Genomic DNA, 15,183 nt, shown 5'->3' with positions numbered 1-15,183 from the left:
AGAGCAACAGCAGTTTAATAATAGAATTTTCACTAGATGATGGAATCGGGACCCGCATTGCACACACTCTCAGCTAGTTGGAAGGGGCAGCATTTATACAGACAGCTCCGGGCTTCACCACTGAGCAGTTGTATGATCTTGGACAAGTTGTTTAATACCTCAAAGCCTGGATCTCCTCATTTGTAAACTAGCACCTACCTCATGGGGTTGTCCATGAGATTAAATAAGTACATCAGAGAAGGCCACTAGCTCAGCATCTGGCACAAAGTAAATTTGCAGTAAGTGCTGTTTACCGGTATAAAATGACCACAGCTAACATTTATTAGAAAGATGTAAATGAGAAATGTTTTCTGTTTTCTGGGAGCACAAAGGGAAGGCGTGAAGAATAAGTTACTGAATGTTTTAAGAGCTTTGTAAAATTGGTAGATAAAATGAAATTCTTGAATTAAAGTTCCAGCAAAAAAAATTTTACAAGCAAAATTTTATTTGAAGATAATATCAAACTCAACAAAAAATTATAAGAATAAGAGTACTACAAAGAACGCCCACATACTCTTTTTTCCAGATTCATCTATTAACACTATTCCATTTACTTTATCATTCTATCTATCTATCTAATTTTATCTATCTAACTAATTTTTTTTATCTATGTAACTAATTTTACCTAGTATTATCTAACCTACTGGCCATATTCCAATTTTGTGAATTAGTCAGGAATGTCCTTTATAGCATCTCCCTATCTCTTTCAGAATCCAGTCCAGGGTCTGGTACTGTACTTAGTTATCACAGCTCTTTGGTATCCTTTTATCTGGATCATCTCCTCAGCCTTTCTTTGTTTTTTATGATATTAGCATATTTACAGCATACATTCCCTTTTTTTTTGTTTTCTTTCCAACAAAGTGTTTCTACTTTGGGGTTGTCTAACAATAAAACTCAGTGTTCTGATCTGTATACTATGTTAGTTATGTTGAATCTTTCTCAGTGTATCACATCTGGAGACACACAATGTTCACCTGTCCCTCACCAATGATATCAGTTTTTACCAGTTATCCAGATGTTGTCGGATTTCTTCCTGATATAGTTACTGTGCTTTCTGTTGGATGTATTTTCACTGGAATTGCTATCCTGAGATTAGAATCTGAAGTAAGAGATATGGAATAACTGCATAGGGTGGCATGGGCAGGACCAGGAGAAGCTGGCTGAACTTTTCTCTGTCCCTGGAATAATTTCTGAGCAGTTGGAACTAATGGAAAGATTCAATCTGTGGGTGAACTGCATACTTTATTTGAGTATTTAAAATAAAGTTGTTTTGTAGGGGTCTGCTTAGAAGTTTTCCCACTGTATGGTTTCTGTTCAATCGTCTGTATATATTTGTGTTTGAACAAAAATGTGGAAATAATCTTCATTGATGTGTTCATGTTGTTGGCATCTACTCTATATACCCATGAATAACAGCAGAATTTTTGATAACTGTGGGATTGGAATGCAGGGGATGATTATCTCTTCTATTCATATTTTAGCCTCAGCCAGCAGGAAAAGAATCAATTCAAGCCATCCCTTGCCCCACTCCCCTCAAAAGGAAGGGTTGCTAACATAGCGGGTCAGGGCCTGACGTTCCTTTGCCATATTGGCCATGGGAAATTGTCTCAAGAAGCATTAGCCGAAACCAGTTTCACTTCCTGGCTTATGTGCTACAAGCTCTCAAGTTTCTTGTCTCTATGTAGACCAAGAATGGCTTGTCCTGCAAGTCATTTTGGCTGCTTTTCCAGTGACCGGGTGTGTAAGTGGCATAAAAGGACTCCTTGTCTGCTGAGTCATTCATTTTAGATTCAAAGGAGGAAGAAGTAGGAAATGACACTTGGGTGTCCAGCTTCTGCCCCAGCAATGGCGGCTAGAGAAGCTGTATTAGTTATCTATTGCTACGTAACAAATTACCCCAACACAATTAACACTTATTATCCACAGATTCTGCAGGTTAGGAGTTTGGGAACCTTAGGTGGGTGTTCTGGCTCAAGAAAGTTGTGAGCTGCAGTCAGGATGTTGGAACTACAGTCATCTGAAAGCCTGAGTGAAGTCAGAAGATCAGTAAAGATATCCTGTTCACATGGTTGTTGGCAAGAGGCCTCAGTTCTTCTGTATAGGCTGCTTAAGTGCCCTCACTAGTGATGCCAGAGAGAAGAACAGGCAGAAGCCATAAGCCTTTAACACCTAGCCTTAAGAATGACATATCATCACTTCTACTGTATTCTTTCGATCACGTAAACCAATCCTGAGACAATCCAGGAAGGGACTATTCAAGGCATAAATACCGGGAGGTGGGTGGGGGGGAATCATTGGAGAATCACTACCATAAAGTCTTAAGCTGGAGAGTAGGAAATTCTTGGTTAGTGTTTAAGAAAACGTTTAGTCTCCCAGTTGAGTATATACACGTCTGTCTGCTTATCTATCTATCTATCTATCTATCCATCTATCATCTATCTTTCTATCATCATCTCTATAGACCGCCAAGGGAAATCTGGAGAATGGTAGAATTTGGGTTAAATTCCAAATAGTAACAAACGCAGGATAGTGAAGGTGTATGAGAACTGTTATGGGGACAGTTGATCTTTACAATCCATAAGCAGATGGGTCTTTTCCTTCTGAGGCTGTTCAAAGCCTATCTCAAATCAAAGCTTATACCTTTGTTTTCACTGCCACTAGACACGAGGGAGGGCTACTAAAGCCATTGAACAAAGCCAATTCATCCAGAGATCAGCATGGAATGAAGCAGAACTGTCCAAACACACCTTTTGTTGCTTCCTGAAGTACATATATCTTAGTTTGTGTATGTGTGTATATATATATATATACATATATATATATACACACATACATATATACCTATACATATATATACACACATATGTATGTATGTGTGTATATATATATATGTGTGTGTGTATATATATACATATACATACATATGTATATATATACACACACACATATATATCATATAACATATTGGTTCTTCATTAACTGGCCAAGACCTTATTTTTCAGCTCTTCTCCAGTAGTTCAGCCTCACACTAGAGGTCTTGCTGCTTTTTACACACTCCAGGTTATTCTGTTTAGAAATTTCCTTTCCCATATCCCTGATCAGAATTCTCTTAATCCTTCAAAGTCTATGGCAAATACTATCCATTTCATGCAATCCCCAAAGTGAAATGATCTTTGCATTCCTCTGGGTCATCATAATGTTTTCTACTATCCTTTGGTGGCACTGGCAATGAAAATGATGAGGATAATAATAATCACAATAATACAGCAGGTACAAGTGACTCAGAAGTTTTCACTGCTAGGCATTGTGCTAAGCACTTTATATGCCTTCACTTACATATCAGTGAGTCAGGCATTGTAATTATCATTTTTGGAATAAGTAAATTGAGATCCAAGAAGGTTAAATAATTTGACTAGCACCACATGCTAATAAGCTATAGGACAAGGACACAAATGCTTGGGGCAGGGGGGAAGCCTATACTTTTTTCTTTAACACCAAAGATATTGTATGATAACAATTATATTTTTAGGAAAATTTATTTATGAGGAAGTTGGCATATTTTAAATGTAAAATTCAATGATTTTAATAAGAATGTAAATATCACCCCAATCAAAATATCAAATATTTCTATGACCCCAGAAAGTTCCTTTATGCCTCTTCTCACCAATTCCCTCCCCTACAATCAGAGTCAAGCATCTTTGTGATTTCTATGACCATAGATTAGTTTTGTCTGTTTTTTATTTGCTATAAACAAACTCATACACTATATACTATTTTGTGTCTGGTTTATTTCATTAAAAATAATTTTTCTGAAGAGTCATCCATGGTGTGGGTGTCAGTAGTTTATTCCGTTGTTTTTTTTTTTTTTTTTAAATCAGAGAGTCATATTCCATTATATGAATGTAACAGATCTTTTCCATTCTCCTATTATAGATATTTGGGTTGTTTCCAGTCTTGGCTATTATGACTAAATCTGCTGTGGACATTCTTGTACAAGCCTTTTTGTGGACATGTGCTGGAAATTCCAAGGTGAAGAATTTATGGATCATGGTATAGGGATATGTTTATAAGACTGCCAAGCTGTTTTTCAAAGAAGTTGTATAATTGTACCCTCCAGCAATTGGTGAGAGTTGCTTCATATCTTTGTTAATATTTGGTGTTGTCATCTTTTTTATTTTAGCCATTTTGGTGAGCATGAAGAGGTCCACTGGCCAAAGCCTGTACTCTTAATCACTGCCTGATATTGCTGTGGCCCTTTTTCTACTTAACCCACAATACAGCTACTTTGATACATATCTGCCTCTCCTAGTAGATTGTAAGCATGCGCTGGGTGGGAATAGTGAAAGGAGTTCTTCTAAGGAAGAACACCACTTTTTACCTGACAATAACATAAAACTTAAGTCTTAAAACTTTCCTAAGGCAGCGTTATAGAAAAGGGAGAGTTATAACACTTCTGATGATTAAATGTCAGTCCTAAGAGATCAGTCATGTTTTCAGAGGCTGCACTGTAAGACCACAAATAACAGTGACACTAATGTGTTTGGGTTACAGTTAGCAATCTAGGTGTTTAAGACACTTCAACATTTAAGGTCAGCAGAGGTTAACAAGCCAGTAGTGAAAATAAACATAATTGTGTTTCATGAGGCTAAGTTCCCCCATTCAAATGGGGCAAGGACAAAGCCGCATGTTCTAGAAGAAAGCAGTATATGTCAGGAGAGATGCATTGATACTCACTATTGTGTTTGAAGATCCTTATGGTTGCACCTGAGAGTCGGGCCCCGAGTACGAGAGATGCATGGTTTAACTCATCACTTAAAATGAGGCATCCCTGTTCAGAAAGCAAACACACAAAGCACAGGCCAATAAATAAAATTAAAGAAAAATAGCATGTGGAAATAGAACAACACTTCAAGACCTTTAACAGACATCCCTCAAACCCATTTTCATTTTAAAAGGCCAAGAGTTTTACCTGGTGTCTATATGGGTAAAATCCTGTAGACAATTAGCTGATGAACATGGGGATTATTTTAAGGGATTATATCTTTAATCATTTGCATTTGATTTTCATCAGAGAAGATCATTCAAGATCTTGGTTAAATGCCAGCTAGCATTTTCTAAAGAATTGATGTTTGGCAGGAAAATGGATATACTTTGGGTGGGTTGTGGATTTGCTGGGGTTCCTCAATCATGTGTTGGATTATTTGGGATATGGTGTTCTTGTTCTGGAGGGGAGGGGTCTTTTCTGCAGGGTCTTTCAAGCTCTTGTTTTCCTATTCTCATTCTCCTCTGTATTGACATCATTGTAGACCAAAGTATCAATGCTTTCCAGTTAAAAACTTTGCATTTGGAAAAGTATGGATGGCAATTCAGTCTGAGGCAAGTGAAAAAGATCAATCAAATTTACTTCTTATAAATTACAGTTGTAAATTTATTTTCCTTTTTTAATTTAAAACTTTCAAAACTATAAAATTGTTCCAGCATACAAAAAATGAAGAGACAAACTATGGTGGCCATTTGTTTTTGTGGCCACCCAGAAGCTTTGAGTTCTTGCTCATACTTTAGAAAGTTCACACATGAAGTGTTGTAAGTTTTTTGGGGAAGAGCCAACAATGCTCTAGATGAGTATGTGTGTATTTATAATTTTTTGGTGGACATTTGAGAGTTACTTATAAACCTGATGATACCTCACCCCTAAATTCTTCAGCATGTACTTACTAAGAACAAGGATGTTCTCTGGCTAAATCACAATGCAATGATCACGCCCAAGAAAGCCAACATTTATGTAGTACTATCATCTAAGAGACAGCCCAAGTTCATGTTTCCCCAACTGTCCTAATGATGTCAATGTCTTTTACAGATGTTTTCTTTCCTTCTATTTTTTTCAGTGCAGAATCCAATCAAAGATAATATGTTGCATTCAGTTGTCATGAGTCAGATTTTTTAAGCCTAAATCTGATTATGGCACTTACTTAAACGCAGCCAATCAATGTCCCCATTTTCCTCAGAAAGAATTTCCAACACTCAAGGAGAACTACAAGGCTCTGTGCAATTTGGCACCTGCCTTCATCTCCAGTCTCCTTATCATCCACTACCCTATATTCTAGTTCTTCTAAAGCTCAGTGCTTTATGCATGCTGCTATCTTTTCCTTACCTTAAAGAAAAAAAACTTAACAGACAAGTAACAGATTCAGTTCTCACGTCACACACTTTGCACAAGCATCTCAGCCTTTCTTAAGAAGAGCTTGGAAGCAACTCTTTTGCTTTTCTCCATGTATGTGCATGCCTTTTCTGTGGCATTCATCCTATTTTATTTGGTGTATCGTTTCCCCCACCAGACTGTAAACTACATAAACTTACAAGGCACAGATCTTGTTCATCTTTGTCCTGTATCTTGCCTTATATGAGGGCAAACTAGTTTCTCAACAAGTGATTTGTTAATGAATAAATGAGTGGCATGAGCAAAATGTTTTGTTCAAATAAATGCCCAATAAGTGTTTTCTGCATTGCACCTGGGGACTTGGGAACCTAAAAATTTAACTGTTTTTGCTAAACTATCATCAAAGATGAGATGTGACCCACATCCAGGGCTTTAATTCTATAACTGAAATATCATTATGAACAGATTTGCTGGACTAAGCTGTTATATTTATTTAAAAAGCTGGACATCCAGGGGCAATTGGATGACTCAGTTAGTTAAATGTTTGACTCTTAATTTCAACTCAGGTCATGATCTTGCCGTTTGTGAGATCAAACCCCATATCTGTGCCATCAGCACAGAGAATGCTTGGGATTCTCTCTCTTTCTCTCTCTCTCTCTCTGCCCCTACTGCACTCATTCTCTCACTCTCTCTCTCTCTCAAAATAAACATTAAAAAAAATAAAAAAAATAGAAAGCTGGACATCCAATCAGCTTTTCCTAAAAAAAAGGACCTTCTCAGCCATACTTCTAATAGTACCTGCCCAGAGTTGTAATTCTTAGGCACACGGAAGAAGACAATTATGTTAACAAATTCTCACCTTTCCAACTAGTGCTGGGATATTCATTGAGTTAGTTGCAAATCCCATCCCAAAGACCATAGCTGCTTCTACATTCAGGAACTCAGCCACAAGGTTCTCCAACTCTTTGTGTTTATCCAAACTTCCTGCACAGGAAATGATAGGATGAGTCAGTTTTCCCTTCTCTCAACAAGATCGAAAACTCGAAACCCAGTGCATCACCAAAAGACATGTGTGAGAATGTATGTATATTTGTCACAGCCCCAATCAAGAAACAACCCAAATGTTCATATACTGCAGAATGAAGGAATTAAATGCCTTGTGGAGATATTTACAGAGCAGAATTAAACACAGGAAGGAACAATAGTGCCCCACACAACAAAATGAAAAGAATCTCACAAATATATTGTTGCGTGAAAGAAGTCTGACACTTACACATGCATACAGGCTGAATCCATTTACCTAAAGTTTACAAACTGGGGTGCCTGGGGCACTCAGTCGGTTAAGTGTTCGACTTCGGCCTAGGTCAAGATCTTGCCGTTGCCGAGTTCAAGCCCTGCGTCAGGCTCTGTGCTGACAGACTGTGTTCAGAGATTGGAGCCTGTTTCAGATTCTGGGTCTCCCTCTGTCTCTCTGCCCCTCCCCCACTCACCCTCTCTCATTAGAAGTCAGGATAGTGGTTAATTTTGTTGGGAGCACGAGGAGACCTTTGAGATTCTCTAAATGTTGTGTTTCTAGATTTCGATGCTGGTTACACGGGTATGTTTGCTTTGTGAAAATCTAATACTTAACAACTGGAGTGCTTTTATATATAAATATTGATAATGCAATAAAACCTACAAAAAAAATACCACAATTTTTCTCTTCCCTCACCCTACATCCCTCAAGTGATTAATTAAATTGTAACGCTCCCAGGGGGTGCCCCACACTTAAATGCAAACAGATCCCATGACATCTATAGACAGTAGTAAATCTAGTTATAAATTATTGAACCTTTGGAGTGTGCTAGATTTCAAAGGTTACCATTCAAGTTATCTCATTTAATCTTAAAAGCCCAATAATGCAGTTATCATTACTTTATAGATTAGAAAACCAAGGTGTAAAGAGGTCACAGATAAAAACCAGCAGAGACAATCCAGTCTAACTCCAAAGTTCATGTTTTACCATCCTGCTATCTTTTATATGCTTATGCTCTGACTCCTTCTTATCCTGAATCGCTCATGCCTTGCTAAGAGGCATGTTAATGATCCTCATATTTTTCTGTTTGCCGTCACTGTCCTAGATCTGCAGTGTCCAATATAGTAGTCACGAGCTACATGTGGTTAGTGCAATAGAGTTTTAAATTGTAGTTAATTTTAGTTAACTTTATTTAAACTTAAAAACTGAAGCATTGTAAAGTATTTTCCACTGAACACAACTTTATTATCTGGGTAGGATTATATTCTACTTATTTCACTTTAACCAATGAAAATTTAGTGTCTGAACTGAGATGTCCTGTAAGAGTAAAATACACACTATTTTTTGAATGTTTAGTACAACAAAACAAAAACAATAACAAAAATAATGTAAAATGGTTCATAAATATTTTTATATTGATTACATGTTCAAATGATAATATTTTGGATATATTGGGTCAAACAAAACCCATAATGAAATTAAATTTACTTGTTTTTTTTAACTTTTTTTTAATGTGGCCACTAGAAGTTTTATTTCATTTTATTTCATTTATTTTTTAATTTTTAAAAATTAAAAAAATTTAATGTTTATTTATATTTCTGAGATAGAGAGACAGAGTGCAAGCAGAGTGAGGGAATGCAAGAGAGAGAGAGGGAGACACAGAATCCGAAGCAGGCTCCAGGCTCTGAGCTATTAGCACAGAGCCCAACACCGGGCTTGAACTCATGGACCATGAGATCATGACCTGAGCTGAAGTCGGACACTTAACTGATGGAGCCACCCAGGTGCTCCTGGAAATTTTAAATTACATATATGTCTTGCATTATATTTTTATTGGACACTGCTGCTGGAGATGATTCATTGGACAAAACACAAAAATGTACAAGTGGAGGTACGTAATTTGCAACCACAGAACACAGAAGCAGATTTAACTCAGCTTTAAGTTAGAGGAATATTGTTAGCACATTCAGGATTACTTATAAACATGCTTTTTTCAACCTAAAGGTCAACATGTTTTACTATACAGAGTGTGATATCAGAATTTTATTTAAATTGGTAAATTAGCTTGCTTCTTGTGCTAAAATGGTGAAGGGTTGAACTTGAGAAGGCATTGACTAGTGAGTTCAAAATTTTATTTTGCATTTAATATGAAAGAGCACATTTCATGTATCATCTTTGCCCTTCCTGAGAGGTCACACTGTCATACAACAGATGGCTGCTGGCCTTTCTTCTCAGTTCAGAATTCATTTATCCTCCCAAATGTCAGAAACCATAGTAAAACAAGTATTCTAGCAGAATTAATTTTACTCAAGCTTGGGGGGAGGGGAGTTAAAACTTAAATTGTTATTTAAAACTTTATTATCAAAGATACAGAGAAAAAAGAAATACTAAAATTTAAAGATGTGACATGGGCACATAATCACTCATTGTATTTGTTTTTACCTAACAGAGACTACATCCAAAGGGAATGACCCCATGATAGATAGTGACCAGGCCATTGGCCTGGGCATGACATCCTTGGGTTCTGGCCCAGCTCTTCTGCTAAATAACGGAACGGACTCTGGCTAACTCTTCTGGAAGTTTCCAGAGAGGTTGGGAGAAGTACTGTTTTAGGCTTCCCTGATGTTGGGACTGTTTTTTTCCTCCACATAGAATGGTCTTCTTGCAGCTCCCACTCACTTTTTGACGTCCACCTAACATGATGTCTTTCCTCAGGTGCTGTTTTCTTTTCTTTTTTTTTTTACATTTGTTTATTTATTTTTGAGACAGAGAGAGACAGAGCATGAGCAGGGGAGGAGCAGAGAGAGAGGGAGACACAGAATCCGAGGCAGGCTCCAGGCTCTGAGCTGTCAGCACAGAGATCAACGCGGGGCTCAAACTCACAGACTGTGAGATCATGATCTGAGCCCAAGTCAGACGCTCAACCGACTGAGCTACCCAGGCGCCCCCTCAGGCGCTGTTTTCAACTTCTCCAGGCACACTTGGTCATTTTCTTCTGAGATCACAAAAGCTTCATTATGTAATGATTATAACACTTATGAAGTTGAACTAAGAACATTCATGGGGCCATCTTCTCTACTACAGAAAGAGCCCTCAGCGTGCCAATACTATGTGCAGGATGTTCATCTTGGCAACCATAGAGACTAGTGCAGAACTAACACACACTAGGTGCTTGTTGAGTAGCATGCAGACTTTTGATGGAGTATAAGGACAGAACTGAGCCCAGAGTAGGGGACTGCACATGGAAGAAGGTCAAGAAGCCACGTGATGCCAGGGCAACAAGGTATCTAAGTAGTGAGCTCCACTTTGAAAGTACCCATACCTGAAGAAGTCCCTGGCAAGGGTGAAAGGTGCCCAAACATTGCCAACTTGGTAAATTTCCCCATGAGCCTTTCCTTCCCAGAGACTTGGGTGACAACTGTGTCCTGGCCCAGTCACCCAGAAGTGATGAGTAGAAGTTCATGGTGACTCTCTGTGATGTCTTTCTCCACCTTCATCTTACCCAAATCTGCCATCCCAGGGCTTTATCTGTAACAGTTGCATCACCAAAAGTCCTTAGGGTTATGTGGAATGTATTGTAAGCAATCAAACAGCCATCCAACTAATAAGAAGTGGGTGTGTCCAAGAACAACCTAAGAAATTGCCCTCTATGAGGTCTTTATCATTAGCCCTGGCTTAAGGAGAGGGAGAAGAGAGGAAATGCAGGTATCCATATTAGGTCTACAGATCCAGCCTTCTTCTGGATTTCCAGTGGTCAAGTGGATAGTAAACTAATTTTCAAATATACCAATTTCTATGACCAGACGTCTCACAGCTGAGGTATGAATTATGAGTGGTTTTGCACGTAGGAGCTTATCTTCATTTATAGAAAACAACAGTTCCCACCCCCAACCCACCTTATCATAGAATTTCTCTGTTTGGTGCTCCTGGCTCAAATTTCATAAACAGGTATGAGAGAGTCTCAGGATTGCTAGACATTTTCTACTTCAGGAAGCCATGCTTCTCAAAGTTAGCAAAGCTGTCTGGGTGGGATGTGGTTCATTAAGGAATATTGAGAATTATGGCTTATTTGTATTAATAGAGTGCTACTTTACTCCTCCTGCTCTTCACACTGAAGAACTAAAAATGTAGGAAGACTTGAGGAAACAAAGCAGTCACAAAAACGTAACAAGCTTGCTTTTTGTAAATATTCAGGCTATACCCCAATTTGGGTGGAGGTGCCTGAGTCATGTCAAGCTGCAGTTGGTGGTCTGAGTGCTTGAGTGGTTCTAGAAATTATAGTCAACATTTTGTCTTCATTATGTAAATATGGGCTTTTTTTTAAACCCCAAGAAAGCATAGCTGTAGTCCTAACCAAAGGTACAAATAAATCCACAGTAATTTTTACTTTTTTTTCTCTCTGACTTTGGTTTCGTTTCTGTTTTTCAGTCTCTGAAGGTCAACAACAGCCGCAAATTGGCTAGTGACAATGGATCTCCAAATTGCTACGTTGTGCATATATTGACATTTATTCTCATCCTGAAGGTTTATTTATTCAATGGGATACTGCAAACCTGCTTTGTGAATAAAAGAACAAATACAAGCAGGATGTATCCTCTTCCCAGCTCTCTCCATGGTATTTTCATGTGCCAAACACTGGGCTTAGCACCATCAGTCAAATCAATAAAAATTAGATGCAGGAGAAAGTATGGATATTATGTTTATAGACTGGATACTTCTGCTGGATTTTTATTGATACTGACTGGTTCATACTCTTTAGTCAGAACATAAAGACTGCTGGCCTTCAAACTGACACTGACTAATAGTAAAGGGTGTGGGTGTTATTAACAAGCCTGTTTCACCACCCCATGTCTTCTGTGTGGCACACGTGAAGACTAGTTTTCAAATTGTGACTGTAGTCACTTTTTGTCCAGAATATCCTGTTTGTAGATTGTTCTTTAGACTTGATCTAGGAGCAGACTGGCATTTGTCATGACAACCTGCCAGTGGGCTCATCTGGCTGTTCCAGTTGTGCCATGGCTATCAGCCCACATCTGAGCCACTTTGCTTGAACTGGGGACCTGAATGTGGGAAGTTAAGAGTAGACATTGACAAGGTCCTTGGTCTTCCCCAAGTTGATATCAGTGACTATAAAGGATACACATAGGTCCTGGTGTCAATGAAAGTTAATCTGTATCCTTAGTGTGTTTAGATGTAACAGGATTTTTTTTTGTGTGTCTAAATGAAATAAAAGAGACAAAACTTTGATATACATTGATGTGCACTAGATTTGGAAATCTGAGCAATTGCTAATAAATCTAGAGGACTCCTCTTCCCTACTGCTATGACGGCGAGTGCTCATCTACACAGCAAACATTTTATAGAGGGCCAGAGAGAAAATATTTTGACTTTGTGGGCCAGACGGTCTCTGTTACAACTATTCAGCTCTGCCATTATAAAGTGAAAGTGGTCATAGACAGTACACAAAAGAATGGCTGTGGCTGTGTGCCAATAAAACTTTGATGGATACCGAAATTTGAATTCCATATAATTTCACATGTTGCAAAATATTATTCTTATTTTTATTTTTTTTGACCGCTTAAAATTGTACGAAGTGTTTGTGACCTGCAGGCAGTACGAAAACAGGGGGCAGCTGGAATAGTTGGGTGACCTTTGAGGTAGATGGTCTCTGATGTCAGCTATGAATAGTATGGGGTAGTGCCAAGAGCTCTTCAGTGGAACCCAGGAGAACCGGTGTCCAGTCTTGACTCCTCAGCCCACTGACTGCAGACACATTGATTGGCAGGTTATTAAAAAGCTCTAGGCTTCATGCATCGCATCGTATCCTATTTGTGTGGGTGGAGAGAGGGTGGAGGAACATGCATATATTCTGAAATTCCGAGTTTCAACTTTGTTCACTCATCCCAGGCATCGCCTTGCTGGAAAGTATTATACTTACATACAATTATTGGGATATCTTGTTGAATTGTTATGCTCACTTGGCTCTGTTGAACCTACAAGGCGAAATCTGCACTTGCAGAAATATCTCTGCTCGTTGCAATTTGGCTGTGCTGTAATTTCTGTCATTGTCAACAGAGGGGCAATTACCTTGTCAGAACTATAACAGGTATCTGGAAATTACCAAAAGGCTTTCAGAAACTGAGATACCCTTTCATTTTCCTACTCCCAAACAATTCCCCTGAGATTCTGTCTCCCGTTAAAAATACTCTTAAAGAAAAATAAAGAGGCTTAAGAGAAACACAATGAAATCTCATTAATCAGAATTTACAATAATTTGGTCGGAGAGGAGCTGGCACTGTTTATGAAGAAGGGTTTTGCTGTGTAAATTAAGAAGGTACAGCTAATTGATGTGGGGATGTTTATAGCTTATTTAATCAAATCCACTGCTTTAAAGCATGTTTATAGCATTGATTTGCATAAAATGATATTAATTAAAATTGCTTTTTTTAAAAAAGAAAACAAGATCTCTACTTAGTAGCAATTTCTTAGAAACTGCTCAATCTCATAGGAACTTTAAGGCCATAAGATGATATTTATTTGAAATTGCTTTAATTCAGACATTTTGCAGATTCAGGCTGGCCCCTATTTCAATAGTTCAGGCTGGTGAGACTATATGTTTCCTGGATCTAGACACAAATATTTGAGAAAGAAACACAGAAAGAGCCATGATAATTTGAATGAAATGATAGCAAACAATTTTCCAGGAAGATAAAGAGGGAGAAAAATTATCGAATGATTTAGGATCATGTTCTCAAACTGAGAAATAGAAATTTCAGCAAATTGGTACATTACAACTAACATAAATATCACATCCGAAGCTTGAACATGGAAAATAATTTCCTGTTCTATCCAGTCGCATCGTTTCCTAACTTAATATGTCCCTTCTGATGTTTTTAAGATGAAGCTGTTTGAAGGCTACTTCTTAAAATTCCAATTATGACTTGAGTGAATAGTCTGCACTAGGCAGTTTTGAGGTACGTTTACTATTCAGGTTTCCCTGATGAGCTGAATCAAGCACAAGGCTTTCCTTTTCAAAGGAAGAGAAGTCTCTAAGTAGAGATGAGCTTTGCTTGAAGCAGAGTTAGTCTTGCCACAATTCCATGAGTGTGTTTTCTTAGAAGTGAACTTCTGACCAACAGTTGCCAGCAGCACAAAGGGCTTATAGAGGGTATGTATTCAAATCATATACTGTTACTACACATTTGCTCTTACCCAGGAAAAGAAAGAGAGAGAAACGAAATACCCTTATAGGATAAAAGTGGGGGAGGGGGGAAGAAAGGAAACAAAAGTTTCTCTTTCCTTTGCCTGAATTTAACGTTTCCTGGATTTGGACATTTAGACCAGCAATGTGTGGCAGGATGCACTCAGACATCAACTTGCTTCTCTGATTTTCTGGCTTGCCTCTTACCTACTTTACAGTTTTTATTTATACTCCTCCACTCCCAGGCATATGCGGTATTCACTCCACATAAAGTAAAACACCATTGCCTTTTTGGAAAATGTTTGACTAATTTGGTCAAGAAAGGTGGCCATGCAACATAGTTTCCAGTGGTTCCCAAAGTTTAGTCACTAGAGCAGTAGCATCAACATCACCTGGGAAGTCATTAGAAATGTGAGATCTTGGGTTCTATTCCAGCCCAGCTGAACCAGAAACTGTAGGTGGGGCCAACAACCTGTGTTTTTCCAAGCCCTGAAGGTAATTCTGATGTGAGCTGAAGTTTGAGAGCCAGCGGTTTAAGCTCAAGAATCCACATAGCCTGTGGCGGGGTCCTTTCAGTAGACCGGAAAATTTGGTCTGATTTAGTGGGCATGTCTTGGAAGTGTCAGAATTATTTTCATAAGTCTGTGCCTTCATTTTAGACTCTTGTTGACTTTTAAGGAAATAACTGACCTGAGAAATATGAGATCATTGTGGAAGAATCAGAAATTAAATACAAAATACAGTATAACCATCTGTATCATGCAAATATTC

At 38.2% G+C, this 15,183-nt stretch overlaps 1 protein-coding gene across 1 annotated transcript in view; it reads right to left on the bottom strand.

Annotated features, from left to right (window-relative positions):
- Positions 1-15,183, bottom strand: part of SPTLC3 (serine palmitoyltransferase long chain base subunit 3) — a 134,912-nt gene that overhangs the window by 64,826 nt on the left and 54,903 nt on the right. The window contains exons 5-6 of the mRNA XM_019462506.2: positions 7,056-7,180; positions 4,774-4,867 (exon numbers count right to left, since the gene is read on the bottom strand). Coding sequence (XP_019318051.1) covers positions 4,774-4,867; positions 7,056-7,180 — 219 coding nt within the window. The remainder of the gene's footprint in view (positions 1-4,773; positions 4,868-7,055; positions 7,181-15,183) is intronic.

This window comes from Panthera pardus, unplaced genomic scaffold (genome assembly GCF_024362965.1).
Source record: "Panthera pardus isolate Hobbes unplaced genomic scaffold, ASM2436296v1 HiC_scaffold_25, whole genome shotgun sequence".
NCBI lineage: Eukaryota > Metazoa > Chordata > Mammalia > Carnivora > Felidae > Panthera > Panthera pardus.
The sequence above is the reverse complement of the archived record's forward strand: the minus strand, read 5'-3'. Positions and strand labels throughout refer to the sequence as shown.